We start from the raw sequence: 25,187 nt of genomic DNA, 5'->3' as shown, positions 1-25,187 counted from the left end.
ACCTAAAACATTGCCATTTATTGCATTTATAAAAAATGAACTCCTTTTTCTATTCCTTTTGCTGCATGCCCTTCTGCTTTCAATATGCCTCTAATCTATACGAGACGTGTCAAATTCATGCCACGCTATTGCACATCTTTTTTCTTTATAACAATCAAGCCACATATGTAAAGTTATTACACCAGTAATAATTTTTTAAAGAAATTAAAATATATTTTTACTTTCGTAAACGGAGTCAACGATAAGAAATTGTTCCTATCCTGGAGAAAACCTTACTTCCAACAGTAAGGAGTTAAATAGTCCACCTTAAAAAAAAAAATCTGATCTGAAACCCAGGTGATACCAAAATCCAAACGTTTGTTACCATGGAGGACCATCAACTATCCGATAACTACGTTGGAAAATCCTGCCAGACTAAATTAACCATTAAATCCCCATCAGAGTTCAGAATACCACAATGAGTCATTGCTTCACAAAACCAGACCCAACACTAGCCTTAACGCGACAGATCAGTTGACCACCAGGGTATGATTAAGCTTGCAAAACGGATATGAAATAAGCACCACTCACGTTTTCCGCTGCTGTAGTGTGACTAATGGTTGAGTTTAAGGTGACCTCAGGAGAGAGAACAGCTTTCATAGCTTTAGTAGTTACATCCACTTTGATTCAACCCTACTGTAATTTCACTGCTCTGTGTAGCGCACCAGTGTCTTCACCATGCAGAGACCAGTTCAATGCATCATAGCACTGAGCTCAGACTTTATTAATCTCACATCAACTGCTGGGCCTACAACGAATTACGAGTCTATTGCCAATGCTTTTAAAGAGTTATGTATCTGTTAAAGTAGCATTTATTTCACTTCTTATCCTGCATTCATCTTTATTTGCGGCTGACCAGAATCCAGTTTTGATGAAGGGTCCCCCGCCCCCACTATTTGCGATGCTGGTCTTTAAAAGAGATTATTGTTCTCATTAGATGTCTGTAACTGTGACCGGGCTATGGAGGCTGCTGAGGGAACGCATACACCATGCAAAAAATCACAGCGTTACTGTCGGCCCATTTTATAAACTGAAGTACTGCACAGTTAACAGTCTCCAGAAACCACAGGGCACAAGCTTAAAAAAACAAAAAAAACAAACAGATTCATAGTTACTCAAGTAAAATAAGCAGTTTAAAAAAGAGAAAACAGTTACAAACAGAAACTAAATAGGAAGCAGCAAATTCAAACATTAAAATGAAAGGCTCTTGTAGAGGATTGGAAGATTATGTGCTACCACCTGCCAAGTACTGCAGTATGTTTCATGACACCCATAGCTGTAGAGAAGTCTGAATAGTTAATAAAAACACTACCTCCCATTCTTTGGAATATCGCATGACTATTCCCCGGCACTGTTTATTGTACTCCGCAATCCCCATTTTGGCAACATCCTCTGGTCCTTTGATACCCAAGGTCTTGTCGATTTCATACTCCTGAAAAAGAAAGTTCAGAAATGAAATCGGTTTGCCACTTTATGGGCAAAACTATCTACTACTCACATTGTATAATATATGATATGGCATTTGTAACGTGCCTATACACAAGTGTTACAAGGCGCGTATGGCGAATGTTAGGGAGGTATTTCTACCCATTGGTGAATGGTATAAGAAGTCCTATGCTTAGGGAAATAACAGGGTGTCTGTCCTGCAGGTCTATACACAACTTTCTCAATAGTAATGTAAAAAAGCAGTCTGGCTTCACTTGGGGAGGGTGTGAACTAGTATCAAGGTGAATGTGGCATATACACAGGCACAACAGAATACACTACACATAATAAATAGTATGCATGTTTTTGTAATACATTAACTATTGCACATGGTTAAAACCATTGTTAAATTGTTACAGTAATCCGAATACACAAACCAGCACAATATGTATATAATAAATGGGTATATAATAAAGTATTGGGTTGAAAGAATCCAAACTCCTTCTAGAACTTGCTGAGCATGACAGTCAATAACAGTGCACTACCAAAAGGGAGGAAAACTCGTGCTAAAACAAATCTGCCACTATATGTAAAATGATAGGCATTAGAAGAATATTGAAAACGACAGAGAATAACCCTTGAGACTTTGATGGCTTCTAGAATGAAAGGGGGTCTAGGTCTTGCCAACTTCACTAAATACTATCAAGCTGCCCAATTGCGGCTTCTACGCGAATGGCTCTCGAATGTTATGACTAAGCCACGGGCTAGGATGGACCGTGCGGTAGCAGAGGCTCCCTTGGATGGGCTACTATGGCTAAATAGGCAAGACAGGCCCCGGAATGGTTTGCGAACTATGGGCCCACCTTCTTAGACATGGACACCTAACCACAAACCCATCCCCAGTCACCCCACTCTTTGGAACTCTGCAGTTCTCTCCCGGGATAAGCCAGGGCTCCTTCACAGAATGGCGGGAGGTGAGGTGTAGAAAGGTATGAGATGATGGTGGTGGGAGAGATCTTGATGTTCAAGGAGTGTAAGCAACAGATGGGACGGACAGAGAGACAGGATGGAATATTATCAAATGGGACACTGGTTGAAAAACTGAAATGAAATGGGCAGTGCAAAGGGATCCAATGCTGTTTGAGAAGTTTAATACAACACATGCAGGGGACAAACCGCTGGTGTCAAAGCTATATGCGATCCTACAGGGAGAGGGCCAGGACTGTAAATGGACGTATATGTTGCGATGGCAAGAGACACTAGAGGGAGAGATTCCTATAAAACACTGGTTGAATCTCTGGGAACAAATACCGAAATTAACCAGATCATCCAAATCAGAGAGGCATGGTATAAGATAATGGTGCAGTGGCATTACACACCAGAAAGATTGCACATGATGTACCCAGGGGTAACAAGAATGCTGCAGGGGGGGCAACGCGACTTGAGGCATGTATGGTGGGACTGCCCGATACTGAAAAACATCTGGGTGAATGTAAGTTGTCAGATACAACAGATGGTGTGCAGATCGCCAACCTATTCCCCTAAGGAATAGATGTGTGGACTTTGACCCAGAGTTCCCAAACCCTACAACACCTCAATGCAAGGCATTTATGATACTGCCAATAGCAGCCTGGTAAGTCTTGGGTAGGAAATGGAAACAAAAAGCACCTCCCACGAAGATTAACAAGTTACTTCTTACTTGGTAACGTTCTTTCGATGGGATGTTCCTCCGACGTATTCCTTATCTTTGATAGATCATCTCCCAGCTTGCTGGCCTCGGAAGAAATTTTCAGTAGAGGGCGCTGCGGGTCGACGTCCCTCGAGCCGATGTCCCTCGACAGCCTCCGTACCGGCGCCGACGTCATCACGTGTATAAATATCGCGCAGCGTCCGTTGCTCAGTTCCGTTTTGACGTTAATAGTTGTTTTACATGAATTGGTTATTGACCTTGAAGGAGCGTAAGCTGCAACCACAAGGGAAGTATTACTTCAGGGATGGATGGGAAGGGCGATGAGGAATACATCAGAGGAACATCCCATCGAAAGAACGTTACCAGGTAAGAAGTAACTTGTTCTTCGAAGGGATTGTGCCCTCCGACATATTCCTCATCTTTGATACACTCCCATAGCAGTGGTGTGTAATTGGGGGTGGGAGTAAAACGTCATGTTTCCTTTTAGGAATGAACAGAATGTAATACGGCTTTGCCAAACCTAGTCTCTTGACTAGAGGAGGAATCCAGGTTGTAAATCTTGTGAAGGTATGTGCGGACAACCACGTGGCAGCCGCACATATGTCTCGAACCGGAACCCCTCTTTGGAGGGCTGAGGAGGCTGCGATACCCCTGGTTGAATGATCCCTAAGATTTTGAGGAGGCTCTTTCCCTGCTAGTTTGTAACATTCCACAATTGCCAAAATAATCCATCTGGAAATGGTTTGTTTTGTTATCGGTAGTCCCAATTTGTGCCCTGAGTAACCTACGAACAGTTGGTCTCCTTGCCTAATCCTAGCAAGTCTACTGATGTAAAAGCTTAAAGCCTGCTATGGTTACAGCCTATGTAGCCTTTCTTCCTCTTTCCCCGGATGGGGAGGCGGATAGAATGAAGGTAAGGTAATTTTCTGAGTGATGTGGAATTCAGAAACCACCTTGCTTTGGATGGAAATTAGGCTTCACCTGTAGGACAACTTTTTCCTTTATGAAAAATTGTATGAGGGGGTTTACAAGATAGAGCTTGTAATTCGCTCACCCGTCTAGCAGATGTTAAAGACACTAATAAGACAGTTTTAAGGGTGAGAAATCTTAGCGAACAAGAGTGGAGTGCTTCGAAAGGAGTACCCATCAGGAAATGTAAGGCTAAATTTAAGTCCCATAAAGGAACCTGGAACGGTCTTGGAGAAAAGACATTAGTTAATCCCTTTAGAAATTGAACTACTAAGGGTAATTTGAAATACGATGGCTCCTCTGCAGTGCGCTTGAAGATCGATAGCGCTGCGAGATAGCCCTTGCTAGTGCCAACTTGAAGGCCTGAATTTGCCAAGTAGAGTAGAAAGGATAACGCTGTTGGTGTACCACATGAAAAGGGGTCGATATTCTCTTCTCTACACCAGCTGCAAAATTTGTTCCAACAGCAGCGGTATAAAGACTTAGTTGCTGGCCTTCTGGCCGAAAGCAACACCTCGATGACGTCATCAGGAGGTCCCAATCGTTATATCTCAACCTTTCAGAAGCCAAGTGTGAAGGTTGAGGGTTCCGATGTCTGGATGGAGAACCTGACCTCCCTTCTGTGAGAGAAGATTCCCCTTGAGTGGAAGACGAATTGGAGGGCAGATGGACATGTCCAGAAGGTCCGGGTACCACGTTCTCCTGGCCCAGTCTGGGGCAATTAGGATCATGGTCCTCCTGAATCTTCTCAACCTCCTGATCATTTGAGGAATGACAGGGACTGGTGTAAACTCGTACAGTCCACTACGAATGCATCCCCTAGAGCTCCTCTCGGGGGAAATTCCCTTGAACAAAACAGATCACACTTCCTGTTGGTACTGGTGGCGAACAGATCCACTTGAGGGGTTCCCCTCAAGAATCTCCTGAAGGACTTTCTGAGCTAGTTCCCACTCGTGGGAGACTGTGCCCTGCCTGCTCAGAGCATCCGCTGACAAGTTCTTCTCTCCGGCTAGGTTAACTGCCGATATAGAGATTCCTTCTTGAATTGCCCAAAACCAGAGCTGCATTGCCTCTCTGCACAGTGGCAGTGATCCTACGCCTCCTCTTTTGTTCAGGTAGTGCATGGCCACTGTGTTGTCCGTCATTATCAGGACATTTTTCCCCTGTACAGATGGCAGAAAAGTCTTCAGCGCTAGTCTGATTGCTCTCAGCTCTAACAGGTTGATATGTAGTCTGGACTCCGATGGAGACCAACGACCGCTGATGGTCAAGTCGTTGGTATGGGCCCCCCGCCCCGTGAGTGAGGCATCTGTGACTACTGTTATCTCCGGCCATGGTTGTCAAAACAGTTCTCCCTTCAAGATGTTTTCCTGGCAGGCCCACCACTGAGGGTCTCGAGCCACCTTGTCCGGAACCTGAAGGTCGTCTGTCATTCTCCCTGAGAATTGCGACCACTGAGTTCTTAGTGCCCACTGAAAAGATCTCATTCTCAGGCGAGCCTCTGGCACAAGGAAGATGCAGGTTGCCATGAGGCCTAGCAACCTCAAAAAGTCGAAGGCTGGGAGACGTTGGGCATTTTGAAACTTGGTAACCATCTGCAGAATATCTTGAGCCCTCACCTCTGGTGGCGAGGCTTTTCCCAAGGAAATGTCCAGGATCGCTCCAATGAACTGGAGTCTCTGTTGTGGTATCATCTGTGACTTCTTTAAATTGAGGGAGAAGCCCATTTTGTGAAGGAAGTGGCAGACATAATCCAGCTGAATCTGAGCTTGTTTCGGAGATACAGCTCTGATCAACCAATCGTCCAGATAGGGGTAGACGTAAATCCCTTCCCTCCTTAAACTTGCAGCCACTACCGACATTAGCTTGGTGAAGACCCTCGGGGCGGAGGTCAGCCCAAAAGGCAGAACTCGAAATTGATAACGAGAGCCGCCAATTGCGAACCTCAGGTATTTCCTGTGTTTGAGATGGATTGGCACATGGAAATAAGCATCCTGGAGGTCCATAGATACCAGCCAGTCCTGGAGCTGGAGGGCTTGAAGGATCTGAGAGAGAGTTACCATTTGAACTTGTCCTTCCTGAGGAACTTGGTCAATTCTCATAAGTCCAAGATAGGTCTCAGTCCTCCGTCTTTCTTCAGTATGAGAAAGTAGGGGGGGGGGGGTTCGTTCGGGAGTCCCAGCCCTTGATGCTCTCTGCTACAGGTACCGGTTCTATGGCACCTTTCTCTAGCAGGTCTACAATTTCCTGAAAGAGGAGCGGATCTGGAACTTTCATAGAGCTGTTCCCCGGTGGATGACTGAGGGATGCGTAGAAAAGGCAGGCAGTAACCTTGGGCAACTGTCTCCAATGCTCAAGCATCTGACGTAATAGCCTGCCATTCCGTCAGATGTTGAGTTAACCTGCCCCCTACTGGTGTTTTGTGAGGAGAGTCCTCAGAGCGGTTTGGAGGCAGCTGATGCCGAGGGTAAAGAGGCACCAGCTGCTGCTTTTGTATTTTTAACCCGTCCACCTCGGGTGAATTTTTTCTGACCCCTTTGAAACGGCTGTCCTCTGCCTCTTCCGAATGCGGAATAGAAGTGAAAAGACTTACCTTTCCAAGAGGTTCCTGAGGGGCGATATGGTGTGAGGGATTGCAGCTCCCAGGGATTTTGCTGCTGCCTTTGATGTTTGTAGCTTTTCTAAACTGTCATCCGCCTTCTTATCAAACAAAGAAGAGCCGTCAAAGGGCATATTCAAGAGTCTGCTTTGCAAATCTGGAGCAAAACCAGACTTTCGCAACCAAGCAAATCTCCGGGTTGTTGTACTTGCCGCAATGGCCCTGCTGATGCCGTCAGCAGAATCGATGCCAGTTTGAAGGGATTCGCACATAGCGTCTTTACCATCCTTGATGATGTTTAGGAACGCTTCCCTTTCTTCTCCCTCCAGGAGGCAGTCAGCCGCTGATGAAGCACACTCCCAAAGTGTGTGGCTGAACCTTGCAAGCGTACAAGTAGCATGGATGGATTTCAACGCCATGCTACATGCAGAAAATACTTTTTTGGCCATAGAGTCATATCTCTTATCATCCCTGTCCTGTGGAACAGTAGGGTAAGCCGATTTACTACCTGATGAAGTAGCTGCAAGAACAACCAGACTCTCCGGTGTTGGGTGTTTGGATAAATATTCAGGGTCAGCAGAAGACACCCTATATTTAGCTGATAATTTTTTGTTAACCGCCGGGATTACCTCAGGTGTTTCCCAATTTGCCAATATTCTCCTTTGTAATGCCGCATGAAATGGCACCCCAGGATCCTCCTGTGGATCTTTGACCAAGATGTCTGTGAGGTCGTCTTGCTGAAAAGCAGGTGAGGGTGTGGACCACCCCCATTAACTCCATTATCCTTGCAATCAAGGTTCTATAAAGGGGTTTCAGCATGTTCCCCAGGGTCTGGTCTGGCAAATTCCACTTCTGGGGAAGTGTCCAACCCACTTGCTTCCTGTAAGGATTCTTGGAGGTCTTTCAACCTACCTTCCTCAGAGGTAAATTCCTCTGGTACAGGAGTTTCAGTTCCCTGCAACTCAAAAGGTATTTCTCGATCCGAATCCTCCCCTTCTTCATAAATAGATAAGACTCTGGAGTGATCAGGTCTTGAAAATGGTATAAATCCCATTTCCAGAGCAGAAGGGGCCAAATTCGTCATGATTGGCTGAGAAAACGTCGACGTTGTCGACGCGGACGTTAAAGGCTTCGAAGCCATCGAAAAAGGGGTCGAGAAAGGTGGTAGAGGCCTCGATGAACTCGAGTATCGGAATTCTACTCGAGGTTGTCAATGACATTCTCCGAGGCTCTGGGTATGGCCACTGGCTGTGAGGTGGCCGTGGGTTTGTCCTTTCTCGGCATCGAAGACGGCGTCGACTCGACTGACCTGTGCGTCGAAGAACACTTCGATAACTGCGTCAAAGACGCTGATCTATGCGTCAAAGGGATCTTCGACGACGGCGGCGAAGACGAGACTTTGCCTTTACTCGAGGGTTCGTGACGCTCGAGTGGCTTCTTTCGTCGGGTGCTGCGACTCACTGCCAAATAGTCTTGCCCAGATTTTCTCGTGCCCGGGGGTAAACGTTTTCATATCCATCCACCCGCCCCCCCAATAGTATACCGCAATGGTGTTTCCGTGCCAATCCTTTACTGTTTAGCACCAACCCATCTTGAATAGCAGAGCATCAGGTGCTGGGATCCGCTGTGCCTTGGATATGAGGGAAGGGAGAGTTGTACCACGGATACAAAACTGGCTGAGGTGAGCAGGTCATGGAATGTGGCTTCACAGAACACTTGCAGTGTGTCAGCACAGGAGTGTTCCATGAAAAGCAGTTAGATCAGAGTGTGAACGTGAATCAATAACCAAAGATTGCAGAGTTAATATTAGCTCGGGCTACTGTTAAAGATCTTCATGTTGTGAAGAACATATTTACTTGGAACCTGATAGCTAATGAATCTAACATTTTAAATGTCAAGCTCTCTTTAGCCAGATTAATTAATATACACAAGATGCAACCCATCGTTCCCTCGTATATCCAAAGCACAATAGATGCCAGGACCTGGGAAACTGGTATTCAAGACAAACTTGATGCCATTGGGAAAAGGAAACCCCAGGAAAAAAATGCTCTTGTGTAACGCTCACCTGGATTCCCACGGAGGCGCTGATCTTGGCAGGAAGGTGTCTGTGACTCGAAAGGTGATGTGCAGAACCCGATGGGCTTCTGGGGTCGAACCTCTTCGCACTGTGTGTCGAACTCGTAGGGTGAGGTTTCTGCAGGTGAAAGAATATGGGGGTTAATGGTCTGGGTTGTTCAATGTCCCTCTTCCTCTCTCTCCCTCTCCGTAGAGCCCCCAGGTCAACGTGCTCACCTTAGATAGGTGAATGCTGGGCTCTCCATCTGCGTCTGGTGCAGGGCGCGGTTGCCAGTTCCTTCACTGGTGAAACATAGGCCTCTTGGACTCAGAAGACCGTTACCGTCGTTAACTGCACGAGCGGTGAGTTTCCAGACACCTTTTTAGTCTTTATAGTCTTTAGGTGCAAGGCACGTTAACATTGAACAGGACTTCGTATAATGCTTTTCTCCCTTTTGTATTGCAGGACTCTTGAGGAAGATGGAGTGAAGCGCCTGGAAATGCAAGCGCTCTGTCTTTTCCTTGCAGCGTAGTTCGTGCTGAAGAGCAGGCGTTCTATTGCGAAGAGCGCGATGGGCGTAAGTAAATACCTGTTTAATGTCTCTTCTTTTGTCTTTCAGAAGTTGGTTTGCAGCGCCGGAGTCCGCGGAATGTCCGTAAGTAGATACAATGCTTTTATCTCCGCAGGCGGCGATGCAGTGTGAAGAAATCCAGAATTTACGGAGTGCCGGTAAGTAGTGACAATGCTTTTGTCTTCGCAGGCGGAGGTGCAGCGTGCCGAAAATGACCGCAGCCGATGGATCAGGTGAGTAGCACTGCGAGATAAGGCTGCCTTGCTAACCTGCTGTTTCTTGTCTCTGCAGGTGCTGCTGTACTGGATGCAGGAATGGTGAGTATGCTTCTTGCAGCTTCAGGATGCAGGAATGGTGAGTATGACTCTTGCAGATTCGGGATCGTAAGAAGAAAGGCTGGAACAGACTCGGTGAGCGTTCTGCTGCAGATGCAGAATAACGCGAAGCACGTTTCGTCTATCGGGTGTGGTTTAAATAGCCATGGAGTGATGAGGCGTCTTCCTCCACGGCCCCGCCTAGGTAAGAAAAGAGTTCCAGTTCCAGAAGCTTTCCAGTGCTGAATCCAGGGAGTGGAGCTTGCCCCACCCAGGTAAGAAAGTAGTCCCTGTTCACAGAGGACTTCTAAGAGGCTGGTAAGTAAGCAGCATGGTCTGCTGCAGGTAAGTCCACCCAAGCATCTGCACACATTATGAGCCCGGCGCTTCCAGTGCCGGGACCGATGATTCTGATGAGCCTGGTGCCACCGGCGCCAGGACATGGTCCAAAAGGTCCCCGTGGGGACCGGCTGGTGCCTAGGATTAGGGTTAGGGGCCTGCTTCCAAGGACGTTGGGCTGGTCCTGGCTCCTTGGAAGCAGTGATCATGACAGTACCCCCCTCAAGGCCCCTCCTAAGCGCGTCTTCTCCGGGGGTTTTGGCTTGTCGGGGTGATTCAGATGGAATCTCTTGACCAGACGAGGTGCGTGGACATATTCAGAGGGTTCCCAAGACCTTTCCTGGGGGCCGTATCCTTTCCAATCAACCAGATAATATAACTTAGATTTGGAGATCTTGGAGTCTAGAATGTTCTTTACTTCAAATTAGAGTTCTCCGTCTACCAAAACAGGTTCTGGGAGTTCAGCCAATCGGGTTTCTGGTTGTACTGGTTTTAATAAGGAGACATGTAATACTGGATGTATTTTCATATGCGCAGGTAATTCCAATTTGACCGCCACCGGATTAACTATGGTAGAGATGGGGTAAGGTCCAAGATATCTCGGGTTGAAGGTGCGGGGTCCTTTTAGAGGCAGGTGCTTAGTGGATAACCAGACCTGATCTCCTACTGCGTAGTGAGGGGCCTCTTTACGGTGTCGATCTGCTCCCTTTTTGACTTGAGCTTTAGCTCTTTGCAGATGGGCAGTGGCTTCTTTAAAAGCACGGGTAATCTCAGAGTGCAAATGATCCACAGCAGGTGTTTCGAATTCTTGGGGAGGATCCAGATTAGAGGTTCTAGGATGATGTCCGTATAATAGGAAGAAGGGAGTCTTCCCGGTTCCAGAATGAGTCGAATTGTTGTAAGCGTATTCAGCGATCCAAAGAATATCCTTCCAAGGGTTTTCAGTTTGTTGGAGCATGCAACGCAGATATTGCTCTAGAGTCTGATTTGTCCTCACAGGGTTACTAAGGCAGCCAAGTAGCTAACTCACTTTCCCCCCTTACATTTCTTTAATAGAATGTTCATATTAATTTGTTACAGTCCAGCAATTTCCATTATATAAACACATTAGTACCAGGATGGTTTGCGGTTTGGTCTTCCATATATGCATAGCACTACTTAGGGTGGCATTACAACTGAAATGGCTCCAGAATTGTAAGAACACTATCAAAGGGCCTGGTCGGACTGCACCTTTGCGCTATGATGTACACATCATGTGCTTAATATTGGTCAGTTGCACCCTGGTGCAGAATACTCATCAGTAACACCTTTGGACTCAATATTGATCATATAGTAAAATACTCAGAGCCACTGCACCAGGAAGTGTCCCTGTTGCACCGAGATAATTTACTTTTCCACCTTCATGCTGTGTATTCAATGGCACACCGTAACTGAAGATGGATTTCTAGAATTTGGCCTGGTGGACTGATTTTAGGAGGACACCCAAGTTATAGTGAACTCAGATTTGCCAAAAGCCAATCATGGTATGTGGAGGAGCAGTCCAGGCTTATTCTAAGGACAGAGTGAGTGGGGACAAGTGCCCTCAATGAGTCTACACACTAGGTCAGACAATAATTCAATGCAGACCGTCAGGTATAAAAATACAACTATTTGGTATAGGTCTTATGAACCCACTGAAAAATTAAGCAGGTAGTATTGCACAACACTGCTACAAATATATACTCACCAAATGTTTAAATATACATTAAATGACTTAGTTGATTGTCATATGATCTGGTTCCATCATTGACTGCATCTAAAATACTTACCTGCTTTTGCTAACTATCTTAACAAGTTCAAACCCTAAGATGAATGTAGCCTTGCGGACAAAAGTCACAGGAGCCACACTGTTTCTCAACAGAATTGAGTCTCTGTAGTTCAGTAAGCTTGTGTTGGGGACAGTAACAGTCCTATAATAATTTTACCAAAGGGAAGTATGTGTTTTTCTTTCTTTCTTCCAGACCGAAGGCTAACCCCAGGACAGGATACTCAACCGGAGTTAACCAACCAAAAGGGGAGTGGAATGGAATAAAGAGACAAAAAGGGACTTGTTTCCAATGTTATCCTTTGGACAGGGGGCGTTTTCTTAGCCCTTGACACAGATTTTTCCAGATCACTGTGTGGATCAAATGGGCGCTCAATCTTCCGCTGTTGGTTCCAGTGAGAGTTGCCCAGGAGTTGCAGCTTCAAAAGATTCTTACCGTCGAGTGCAGCTGCAAGATGGCATCTTTAGGACACTTCACAAGTTGGAGGAAGGTGAGTTCCAGTGATGGTCTCCACAGACAGGCGACCTAGTTGCGGCCACAGCAGCTGCTCCAGACAACGACTAGATCTGGACTCAAATGCGCTACAGCAATATTTCCAGCGCGGTAGCTGACGAGAGAGCTGGTTAGTGTAGGGACACTTCCAAAGTCTTCGAAGGACACAATCCTGGAGAAGGCATCAAAAGCCGGTCAAGTGGCACAGCAAGTAGAGCGCTCGCTTTGACATCTGTGCAGAGCTTGCTAATGCAGGTTTGAATCCCGGCAAGGCCAAACTCAGCCTTTCATCCTTCTGAGGTCGATAAATGAGCACCACACACTGTGGGTAATAATAAGCAGCGCTCAGATACCTGAGGGTGCGTAGCGCTATATAAATGCCAAATTATTATTTTATTATTAAAACTAGTAGGTCCCACTAGTCCAAGGGCTGAAGCACAGCTCAAAGTCTTCGGAGATTAGGCATAGGCGCAGGGTTTCACCAAGCTGGCTACTAGAAGGGATGATGGAGAACAGTCTTCAGATCGTCAGCATGCTGCTCTTCGAGGGATTCTTGGCTCCAACGATGACCTGCCGAAATGGCTGCAGAGGTGGTCCTCTAATCCAAAATCAGAGCTGGTAGCAAGTCCATGCCCACCAATGTGAAGGATCTGCACAATTCAAATATCCAGTAGTTGTCCCATTGGGGACAGCTACTGGTTTCATATTTGCCCCACACCTAGACTTTCTGGTATGAAGGATGCAGAGTAGGACTGGACAGTCCCAACTCCTCACTTGGGCGACACAAACACACCACACTCAAAATAATGCAAACATGGTAAAAATTGATCTGCCGCCATATGTCTTTAGACACATAAAAGCAACCAAAAATCCAATGTATAAAAAGCCACGGTGATACAAAAAGGTATCCCCATTGCACTGCGCATTAATTATCAAGTGCACAAATACCTAAACGTCTGGCTGCCGTTTGTTGAAAATTGCCAACATTTTCATCTATGACCTTAAGGCCTGCTTTACTCCAGGGTTATTCGCGAGTTCTGTTCTGAATTGTAGGAGCGTGGGGGGGCGAGTCTCGTGCCAACGGGAAGGAGGTTCCATAGTCTTGGGGTGTAGGCAGAGAAAGCTTATTTTCTGGTCCTTTCTTTTTTGCAGCAGCAGATGTCAAGTCTGCACGTGTCCTGGCTCCTGGTGGTGTGCGGTCCATCAGAGATTAGTTTTTTCCGCGAGATAGCTGGGTGACTTGAAGGAGACTGCTTTATAGATGATGCTGCAAGACTTGAAGGCGATTTGTGCGTGCAGTGGGAGCCAGTGATGGTCAATGAGGTTGTATCTTCGTAGACCCTGCATGAGGCGTGCAGGACACTTCTCATGGGCACAAGGGAGGACGACAGCAGGCCATTGAGGAGTGCATTGCCACCATCCAGGTGGGAGAGGACAAGTGCTTTAGTGTATCTAAAGCTGTCTGAGGGAGGAAGGCCTTGCCTTTTTGCAGGAGGGAGAGCAGATACCAAGCTGTCTCGAGTTTTCTTAGCTACGTGTCTTGAAGGAGAGGCGTTTGGCAATGTGGAACCCGAGGGTCTTGGCGCAGGAGGTGAGCTCAGGTGTGAAGCATTCAGAGTTCATGGTTAATAGCCAGGTCTGTATGTCTGGGGGTTCGTTGTTGATGGGGAGGAGTAGGAATTCAGTCTTGGAGGGGGTTGAACTTCAAGTATGCACTGGACATCCAAGAGTGGATCAGCAACAGGCAGGTTTGGAGCGTATGGATGTCCTTGGAGTCGCTCTTGAGGTATAGCTGTGTGTCATTGACATATTGGTGGATGTGGCTGTGTTTGGCTAGGAGGTCTGCCTCTATCCAATGCAAAAGTTATATCTGCTGCAGGCTTCAGTTTCCCAAAGATAGCAAGTGGTTGCTGGGGGATGAAGCGGCTTCTAGCTTCTCATGAAATCTCTATTTCAATCAGTGAGATTTACGTTAAAGTTCCTTCCCACTTAACTTGGCAGCAGAGAGCTTCTTTAATAGCCGAGTATTTTAATAGGCATCAGGTCACAGGTATTTGGCGCTCAAGCACCTCTAGAAAAGCACCTCATTTTGCTTAAATTATCTATTCAGAGTGGAGCCAGCTTACATTCAGCGAGATGGCCAACATAACTTGTAGGGAACTTGGGACCAATTGCAGAAAATGCAGCTCACAATGGCCTAAAATAAAGTGAACTGGGAAAAGCCTTTCTGAAAGAGATGCACGATTATAATAAAAGTATGCTTCCTGTTGGATTGCTGCCACGATGGAAAAGATGCCTGTTTAAAGTGCCAAATACAAATAAATGCGCATGCTTAAGAACATTTTTCAACAGTGTAAAAGTTTGCAACCATTTCCAAGGCTTGATTTAATTACATCCAACAACTGGCTTCTCAGTTCTTCAGCACTTAAAGTCTTGAAGAAACCTTGTCTTGTCTCAGACTGCAGGGCATTTAGATCACAAAAGAATTCATCATGGTCACAATGTCTACAGGAGAACGGGAGATGATATCGCCAGTGCTATGCTCCTGGATTCCCAGTATAAAAAACAATCAACTTTATTTCGGCTACTTGCCATAAAAGTGAACATATCAAAACATGCATAATAAACAATTCATAAGGGAAAAACATAGAATCAGCTATATATAAAACATGTCCAGGGTTCCTCAAATACATATAAGGGACTGCCTATTTCCTAAAACATTGGTGTAAATATACATGCGTCTGTTGCCTGGCATCAATGCATAATTCCAACAGTCATAGTTGATCAATTGCACATCATTTAAAAACAAGTGAAAAAAGCAGCGACCATGAGCTGAAGTGATGTGATGAAAAAAGTGATCAAAATCCAATTTAAGTGTGCTTATAGTTTAAAATACTATCTGCTCACATGTGTAATTAAATATCCAATAACGATACTAGGTAGTCTTTTCAATCCTTTCGTTTCACAAAAGCAAAACGCCATACATTTCTAATGTAGTGTTACCATAAAGCAAAGTCTGGCTAGGCCCCCATCAAATTCTAGGTGGCAGTTTTTATTAAAAAAAACATTATCTTGTTCAATGCGCTGTGCAGGTATTTGGCTACGACAAGACACTTGCCTCTTCCTGTGTCCTCTTGTAAAGACATCTAGTCAGCGCTACTGTGCATACCTAATATTGCATGAATCTCAGTCTCAGATACATTTTGCTAATATGGTGTGCATACTAAAAAGAAATGGTCTTCGTTTTCAATACTGGTCACATAATGGGACATTTATCTAATGTAAAGCGAGCGTGTAGATCTAGGTCACATTTCATCCAAGTCATTCCCATAGCCTGGTGATAGTTTATTCGCTCAGTAAACGAGGAATTATGCTCATTTTGTCTACCTTCACTTTATTTTCAAAGGCACTTTATTACATTCAATTTGGTGAGGGTATTTATTACTCATGGATTTGTCCAGAGCTCCACCTAGCCAATTTCAGTTAACTTGCTTTTGACATAGGTGCACCAAAGAACTGATATTCCTTGCTCTTGTCCCAAGAGGTCCATTATAGCTTCTCTACTTTAAACACGTTTTGGGGTGTACTAAAGTCTAACCCAGTACAGAAGGGGTTTGAAAAAGTATCATGTAAAGTCCCATTTTAATCTGCATTGCATGCGCTTCACTTTGAATAATGTATTTAAAACTCAAAGTGAACAGGCACGGACATGTGGCTGTTGCCACTTGGCGTACTTAAAACTGTTCGAAAATTGCCATTTCTATGTCTAACCCTAGTTCATGAATGCAGGCACAAGATACAAGGTCACACAGCTATTGAAATTTATCATATCCAAACTGGTTCAGTGAGACCAGCTTCTAAACATTACCACATGGCAGGCAGTACAACTTGCCCCGAAATAAATTGCTGCGATAACAGTTTTCCCAGGAAGAGATTCTATGACAAGACCGGAGGCGAGCATTATGCTTATTCCCCTTTATTACTGCTAAATCACAGCTTTTCAAATATATATCTTTTAACCTGAAAATCTCTTTTTTTTTACAATAAAATAACTGACATAAAAATAAAGCTTTCACAACATATAGAACGGTATGAAACACAAGGTGGTGTCCCCACTACAACTCCCGTGAGCCTTAGGTGCCCAGTAATCCCAGCCTCAGTCTAGCCCTCCAGTGAGTGCTCCCCTAATATAAGTCCCTCTAGCTTTAGGGTGCCTGCCTCTTCTTTTTTGATGAACTGTAACTTTTCTAAGTCTTAAACTTGGCCATAACTGCGGTGAATCCTTTGCTGTCTTTGCTCGTCTGTGATCTTTCACTAGCGACTCTTAGTCTGCTTCTCAATTAATCTCGTAAGCTTTTCAGATCTTCCTCTTAAATGAAAGAGAATGAGATCATGGGGGGGGGGGGGTGATTTGCTGGATTACTCAATATTTCAATACAATCAACACAACCTTTCAATTTCATTTCTTTCTACAGCGATATTCCTCTTGGGAGGGATACTGCTCACCTCTGTGTCTTTAATAGAATCAAGACTTCCTGCGCTGTGCGCTTTGGCAATCTTAATTCTATGACAAGACTGAAGGCAAACATTATGCTTGTTCAAAGCTTTGTACTACTGCTATTGCAATGTTCGCTACGGGCTTAAAGTAGAAGGTTCTGAAAACAGAGTCACTAGACAAGTCTGCTGCCCTCAAGTTCCAGTGGAACTCTGGCCGCAAAAGCTCCAGAGGCCATAGATGGTCTGGTAGAATGAGCTCTGAAAACAAATGTCTATGCCCGCTTGTTCCATAACTTCTTTCACCCATCTTGGTATAGTAGCTGGGGACACTGCCTTAAACGGTTTTCTGCGCGCTATAAGCAACTGAGTCACATTGCGTGGCCTAACTGCTGCGGTCGCTGCTTCATAGCATTTGATGCATTGCGCTACGCAAAGCTTGCTGTTATCAGGGAAGTAGGGATAAGAGATCACCTTAGAATTAGTCTTGGTGTGCTGCGCTAGATTAAACGCTATTCCTTCTGGATAGATATTTCTGTCAATCTCTAGAGCCTTCACATCCGATACCCTTCTGCATGAAACTAAACCGAGTAATGTGGCTAACTTTCCAGATAGCTGTCTCAATAGATCATATCTTGGCCATTGTTCAAACAGTTGTAATACTTTGTTGACATCCCAAAGGACTGAATATCTGGGTAGAGGGGGTTTCGTCACCTTAATACCTTTGAGTAGCCGAGAGACTGCTGGGTGCTCTCCTACTGGCACCCCATCTACCAGATCGTGGCCTGCTGAAATGGTCAAATGGGGGACATTCATCTTAGTCAACCTTTTGATGCAACCATTGAATCTGTCATGGTTTTGGCATCATGAAGGTGCAGTATAAGTGTTTCAATAGTAGACAAGGATTCATCTGATGGCCCCCATCGATATAGACAAATTTCATTACTGAACATTACTGACCTCTCATCACTCTCATCTCAGCAAGATCACTCAAAATGTGAGTTTTAGGGAGCAATATTCTGCAGTCAACCCAGGCAGAATTTAAACCTGGTTTTTGCATGGTGGAACACGGTTTCAACTTAAGCACAATAACTGACAAATATTGTAACATCAGGTGTGGTAGCTTATATGCAACATTCCTATCCCATAAAAATGCATTTGATTACATCGACAGGAATACCCTGTGGTTCTGCTAAAGCTAGTTCAAATTTGTTATGGTAGCACTAAGGTACGCTAGGGGGAGCTTGAATACCTCTTATTTTTCTACAAACACGGGGGTTAAGCAGGCCTGTACGCTCACCCCACTGTCATTTTATTAATGTCGGATTCTGATCCAAGCAAGTCAGGAAAGAACGTATTTTCTCCAATTCCGAGGATGGTCAATGTTAGTGCCCTCCTGTATGATATATGATAACGCGCTTAATACCCAGAGGTTTCTAAGCGCGGACACGGGGAATCAAACCTGTGGTGCTCCCTGTCTTGCTTCCAAGGCAAGCATGTTGCCCCGAGCTATCCTCCGAGTATGCAGACAGCACAGTAATTCTAGCATTAATCTCGGGCGTACGCCATCAAGGGCTCAGAAAACCATAAATTAAAGCTAAACAAAATAAATGGTTTTTGGTGAGCAGGTGAAACTATTCAGATGGAACATTAAAGTTGAAAGAATCAAAGTAGTGAATTTTTACCTGTATTTGGGACTTTCGTTTTCTACGAATGGTCTTTGGACCCTACATATAAAATTCCAGGCAGAGAGGGCTGCTCAGACTGAATGGGCTCCTTAGGTTTTACTTTCTGTATGGGGCACTTAGACAAGATATTTGCTTGTTAATAATAGATTTAAAAAAAGTGCAATTATAATTAAAGCTAAAAGTGTCTTGAATGATCTTATATGGTTGTGAAATCTGGGGTCATAGTAACTGAAAGTCCCCACCCTTTAGGATTTTCAGAATTGAGTTAGTGTAACGCTTACCTGGACTCCTCGGGAGCGTAATGCCTTCTCAGACTGTGGACCTGTTACTTGGGCAATTTAGGACTCCTTTTCTGTGTAAACAGAACTGCTATAACATCTAATTTCTGAGAAGTTACTGTATAACTGTGTACCTTTGATAATCCCTCCCTTCTCACCTGTGTTTATGTTTTGTGGAGCTCTCCATCCCGTTATTCTACAGGGGTGCGTTGGAATGAAGAAACCTTAAACTTGGAAGGCTGAGGTGTTCAATAGACTTGTCTTTATAAAGTCTTTGTTTTTCCAGAATTTGTCTTTGGGTAAGTATCTGGAGAATATACACTATAGTCTTTTAGATCTGGAATAGCCCCTAAATTTGAGAGCTCTCTTTCTAATATTTTCACTTTCTCTTGCAGGTTCTCGGAATTTGGAAAGGTTAATGGCTGCGGAATGACTGCGACGTTAGTCGGGATGAAGAAACGTTTAACAAATGTAAGTTCGTCTATACGGAGTAACTGCAGCACTTAGGGAAGCGAGCGGTAACAACTTGAAGAAACTTCAGGTACGTAAACTTATTGCAACTTCTTTTTTCTTAATTTCTATTAAGTTCGTTCTTTAATGAAATACCCTATTTGTCTGCAGGTTTTCGCAAAGCTTTAGAAAAATACTTTCAGAAGATGCAGAGGCTGCTGAGGAAACTTCTTAATGAAGGTACTGCGACTGCGAACGAAGACTGCTGCATGAAGATGCTGCGGCTGTGAGAACTGAGACGATGCAGCGAACACAAACTAACACAGCTGACTGAAGAACTGCTTCGGAGAATCCCGTTCAAGACGCAATAATCTGCGCATAGAAGGTGTACTCGAGGACAATATTAATCAGCCAATGGAAGACTTTGTCGGGCACATGCTGCTGTCAGTTCTTGACTCTCCGAAACTCTCCCAACAGTTCGCAGTGGAAAGAGCCCATCGTTCCTTAACTGCAAAATCTAAGCCTGGTGCACCTCCACACCCCATCATAGCCAGAATTTAAAATTTCCGTGACCGAGATGCTCTCCTGAGAGCGGCAAGAGTCAAGGGGGAGCTACGAATGGGGGCAGCAAGGATCCATCTGTACTCGGTGGCAGTGCAGCAGGAACGCAAAACCTTTGTGGTAGTAAACAGAAGGCTCCTAGATCTAGGGGGAAAATACGCCATGTTATTTCCTGCCAAACTAAGAATAGAACACTCCAATCAGACATTCTTTTTCACGATTCCTGAGGAGGCCTCAAAATTCATAGATGAACATTTCTCTGGCTGAGTCTCCACCAGAGTTGTGACATCGCTGTGGCCCGATTATTATACACCAAGTCCTAGCCTGAAACAGGCCCATTGATGTCCTCACGCACAGTTGAGGCTATGTTGTATGGAAATGCATTAACAGTTTGAGCTCGTTATTCCACTGAACTGCTGATCCTCCGCTCAAGCAGCCTATACCAACTACACTGTTAAGTGTGCGTTATTGAAAATCTCCTTAAATGTTTCCCAGTCCGGTGCATCACATCCAGGTTAGCTAACAGGCCCCCTGGCGCTGATGCCGATGCGTTTGTTGTTGTTATGGTCATGTTAGGTTATCATTCCTCTGTTTGGTTTGAGGGAGGGATGTGGTTGGGGGGGGAAATGGTTATGAGTTATGTTAAAAAGGACCCGACAACCACAAGAGATTCTATACATACCGCAATGTTATATTATGAGTTAGCGGATGGTGTGAGGTACCCGCCCCACCTAGGCTGGCATCGGCTACTGGCACTCCGTAGACCGGAAGTCAACCAACGCTCCCATACAAATGGCGGATAGTAGCTTAGCTTTCATGACCTGGAATGTAAGAGGACTGAGTAACCACAAAAAGATGAGACAGATCCAATTGTATGCGGAACGCCACGGCATTAAAATGCTAAGCTTACAAGAGACCCATGCCCGCTCTGAACAAAGCGAAAAGTTTGCTAAACAATGGGGGCCTCAAAGGTACTTCACCAATTACTCTACCCAAAGTCGAGGTGTCCTAACTCTGATACACAAAAGTCTTAAGTTCTCATGCTGTCACTCACGGATAGATCCGCAGGGGAGGTATGTACTAGTACTTGGCAGAATGAAAAATCAAGAGGTATCCATATTAAATATCTATGGCCCGAACATTGACTACCCAGATTTCTACCTGCACCTGGCCTCTGTATTAGAAGGTTACCCCCTTGTTCCGATCATATGGGGTGGCGATTTTAATACAATACTAGATGTCAACCTAGACGATCAGGCTCTAGACCTCGCCAACTATCCAGGGCAGCCCACGCTATTCTGACAACGCTCCCTCGATTGGCGATCATGGACGCCTGGCGGCTCATGTACCCTGACTCCTGCACATACTCCTACTACTCTTCAGTGCATGATTCACTCTCTAAGATAGATAGGTGGCTTATATCAAACATATTGGTCAGGTGCCTATCCCATCTAGCGATCCTCCCCAGAACTTTATCCGATCACTCGCCGGTGATTATCTCATTGAACTGGGGTCAAGACTACGATAAAACGAGACAGTGGAGAGTGAGGGCCCCATGCCCTACTTGATCAGGTCTTCGTATCGGAGATTGAATCTTCCATTGAGGAATTCTTTGAGGTTAATACGAATTCTGTGTCATCACAAGCCACCCTCTGGGAATCCTTTAAAGTATACATCAGGGGTATTGCCATCTCCAAGGGGTGTGGTATCCTGCAAGAAATCCGCTCGGATATCGCCGGTAGCGAGTCGACACTAGCAACCCTGGAGACCCAATATGCCCTGGTTCAATCTCCTGAAATATTGACATGACTAGGGTTAGAACTAGATACATTCCGCAACTTAGCCGAACGGGAAGTCAGGTTCCTAGACAGCCCTCACTCGGTAAGGATATATGGCGAGGGTGAGCGGCCAGGCCGATTGCTCGCCAGGTTGATACGCCGAGAATTTGGCGCTCCCAACATACCAGCGATAGAGAGGCCCGATGGAACACTGGCCACTTTACCACAAGACATTAACACAGAATTTCTATCATTTTACACCTCCCTATACTCCAAAGTTGAGGGCCCCCAGATATCAGAAATTGACTCCTACTTAGACAACCTCCCTCTCTCGGTTCTTTCAACTGATGCAAGCATTTCCCTGGAGAGACCGTTCACTTCTGAAGAGCTCACGGAAGCCATTGAATCGTTGGCATCAGGTAAAGCCACTGACCCAGATGGCCTTCCCATCAACTTCTATAAACGGTTCATATCCCTCCTGGTCCCACATCTACTGGCCCTTTGGGAGGAGGCATGTGAGAGGGGTTTACTCTCCCCCCCACACACACACTCTGAGAGGCTATGATAACAGTTCTCCTTAAACCTGGCAAAACGCCCACCCAATGCGGCTAATACTGCCCCCTCTCACTAATTAACTGCAACATAAAAATATATGCCAAACTACTGGCCACCCGACATCATTCATCCTGATCAAGCAGGATTTGTCCCAGGCAGATCCACTTCCGTGAACCTGAGGAGACTCTTCAATGTGATCAATAAGATCGATCCGAAGGTGCAGGCGGTTGCGGCCACGGCCACCCTGGATATGCAGAAGGCATTTGACTCAGTGTCGTGGGAGTATCTGTGGCGAGTCCTAGAGAAGTGTAAATTTGGCCCCAACTTCCGCAAATGGGTCAAGTTGCTCTACACCGACCCATCGGCCAGAGTCCGCACTGAAGATGGGTGCTCCTCACCCCTCCAAATAGCCAAAGGAACACGACAGGGCTGTCCTTTTTCCCACTGCTAATATTCGCCATAGCCATGGAACCTTTTGCCAATATGATGCGCCAGTCACACTCTCATTGGGGCTTGCGTACCGTGGACCAGGCCGATATTATTTCTCTGTATGCCGATGATGCCCTTCTGTATATTCGCTCCCCAGAAACCAACCTTGCCCCGATCCTGGAGGATGTGGTCCACTTTGGGTACATATCTGGGCCAAAGGTAAATTGCTCCAAATGTGTCCTATTCACACACAGACTACACGCTACCCCCACACGCTAAGGGGATTTACATGGTCCCAATCCAATATTACTTACCTTGGGGTGGTGGTCTCCCGGCATACGGTGAAGCTACGCGAGGACAACTACGGGAATTAACTCACAAACCTGGCCACTAAAACGGTTAGCTGGGCTAGACTTCTTATTTCATTAGCAGATTTACTAATCTCCCCCTGTGGCCAGGCGATTACTTTTTCCGGTCACTACGCAGCATAACCAAAACCTTCCTATGGAACTCCGGCGCAGTCCGACTCAAATTAACAACACTGACCACCCCTATGGAGCTGGGCGGGTTTGGCGCCCCGACTTCGCCAGGTATTCGTTGGTAGCCCAAGCCCAATTTGCTTCCCATTGGTTTAACACCACCGATCACAACCTCCCCCCGCCCCCATGTCCGCCGAGTGATTGTCTCCCTTATTCTCAAGCCCGTCCTGGCTGACCCGGACTCAGTGAACCCTGTTGCCAGTACATCCCTGGCCCTCACTAAGATCTGGAAGCTGGTGAAGACACCTCACCCCTTCCACAGGGACCTCCCGCTCCAGAACTTTCTCCCTGATGTCCCACACATCCCTCAATCCATTGTAGCTCGCTGGACTGACGAGGGCTTCCTGACACTCCATGATATCTATGAACAGGGCAACTTCCTTGAATGGGCAGACCTCCCAATCCCCCTCAAGCCAAAGCCTTCAATATGGCTGCAATACTCCTCTCTCCGGAAAAATCTTAAAGCCAGATAACCCACCTTCCCTACAATACCACCTGACGAACCCATAATTGCGGAGCTGTGCTCCTTTGACTCCTCCAACGGGAAAATATCAGGCTTTACACCGTACTGCAGGCCAGAGCGGCCCCCTCCTTCACTAAACTAAGGCATAGGTGGGAAGAGGACCTCTGAGTTGAGATCACCGATGAACGCTGGTCCCGGACGTGCGCTCGCACTCACAACGTATCATATAACTCACGGTTCAAACGAATACAATTCAAGGTGTTGCATAGATACCATCACACTCCAAGCAGACTACACTCAAGACCAAGGGATATTTGGCAGAAGTTTCGTAGTTATATGTCCACCATAACCTTCAACTCAGACACTGAATCCTCTTCTCCCGCCCTTTCCCCCACCCCCCCAACTAAGGCCATCCCGTGTATTGTGACTCAAACCATATACTCAGGATATCACCCAGTCCCCAATCCTCCTAATGCACTCGAAATGCCAGCACTGCATTGTAAAGTTTGCATTGTGTAATGATTGCCACACTGTAGGCATCTTGGTTTGTTTGTGCGTTGTCAAGTCAAATAAATAAAGGTTTAAAAAAAAAAAAAAACTTTTTCGGAGATAGCTTCGGTAATTCTTTTCTATAACTGTGGAATTCTATTGTTTTTTCTGTAAAAACTAATGTCTCAGTTTTCTCCTTTGACAGGTTCTGTGAGGAGAGATGCTGGTAGCGTTACACGCCGTCAGGGGACCAGACGCAAAGCGAGCGCACCAGCGGAGGCGGGGCTTAAGTAGCTCTGTCTGAAATATGTATAGAGCGTGCTGTAATCAATGGATCTGGCGGCTGCCATGTTTAGTGTACGAGACCACTGTAAGCACTATGAGAGACTATGCGAGTATATGCTATGAATGGTACAAATGCCATGTTTGCCAACATTGTACACACTTTTAACCTGTTGACAGATGTGATGTCCCTTGTTTCTCCCTTGCTTCTCCTGCATGCCTGAAAAGGGACCTCTGCTCACTTACTGGGATCATGACAGTTAGGATTCCATTATAGAATCCTTAACTCAGACTAGACATCTAATGTATCCCCCCGAACCCCCTCCACAAGGATTAATGTGTGCTTTTCAGATAACTCAACAGCCGGGTTTCTAGAGATGGCTACTTCTGCATGTAGGAATTATTGGTACATGAGGGACTCAAGTCTATTGCACAATCTTGCTGGCCCAAGTAGGGATCATACTACCCTATGTGCCCTAAATCAAGTAAAATCAGCTGTTGAAGCTTGGGTCAGAAAGAGAGACCTGGAGTCTGATACATGAAATACCCAGTCTTTACCCCAATTGAAAATATATGCAGATTTGAGACCAGGGCCCATTAGCACAATAAATCACCTACCCAGGAGGAGGTTGCAAACTGCCTCTCAATAAGTGCAAGAGCTAGCTGAATGGCCCATACAAATGTTTTTGCAATACGCAGTTCGATGAAGACCGGGAAATTCTTTTATTGATTTGCCCTTGCTACCAAAAGAATGGAAGAACTGGTTAAAACCTTTGTTAGAGGTATTCTATCAGGTCATGTGTAGAAGCCACGTCTTTACACAATTGTGACGATTTATTGTTTTCATATAACCTTGCAGAGTTTAGAAAACTTGCTTCACTC

General features: G+C 45.5%; 1 protein-coding gene and 1 non-coding gene across 2 annotated transcripts in view; both read right to left on the bottom strand.

Moving 5' to 3' along the window:
- IARS1 (isoleucyl-tRNA synthetase 1) overlaps positions 1-25,187 on the bottom strand; it is a 2,025,584-nt gene that overhangs the window by 1,890,980 nt on the left and 109,417 nt on the right. Inside the window, exon 4 of the mRNA XM_069643896.1 lies at positions 1,352-1,471. Coding sequence (XP_069499997.1) covers positions 1,352-1,471 — 120 coding nt within the window. The remainder of the gene's footprint in view (positions 1-1,351; positions 1,472-25,187) is intronic.
- Positions 979-1,111, bottom strand: LOC138568165 (small nucleolar RNA SNORA84). The gene has a single exon (XR_011302530.1). It is a non-coding gene; the product is annotated as a small nucleolar RNA SNORA84 (small nucleolar RNA).

The sequence above is a fragment of the Ambystoma mexicanum genome, chromosome 2p, assembly GCF_040938575.1.
Source record: "Ambystoma mexicanum isolate Mex_15411 chromosome 2p, UKY_AmexF1_1, whole genome shotgun sequence".
Classification (NCBI taxonomy): domain Eukaryota; kingdom Metazoa; phylum Chordata; class Amphibia; order Caudata; family Ambystomatidae; genus Ambystoma; species Ambystoma mexicanum.
Note: the sequence above shows the minus strand (reverse complement) of the source record. Positions and strands in the feature narration are given on the sequence as shown.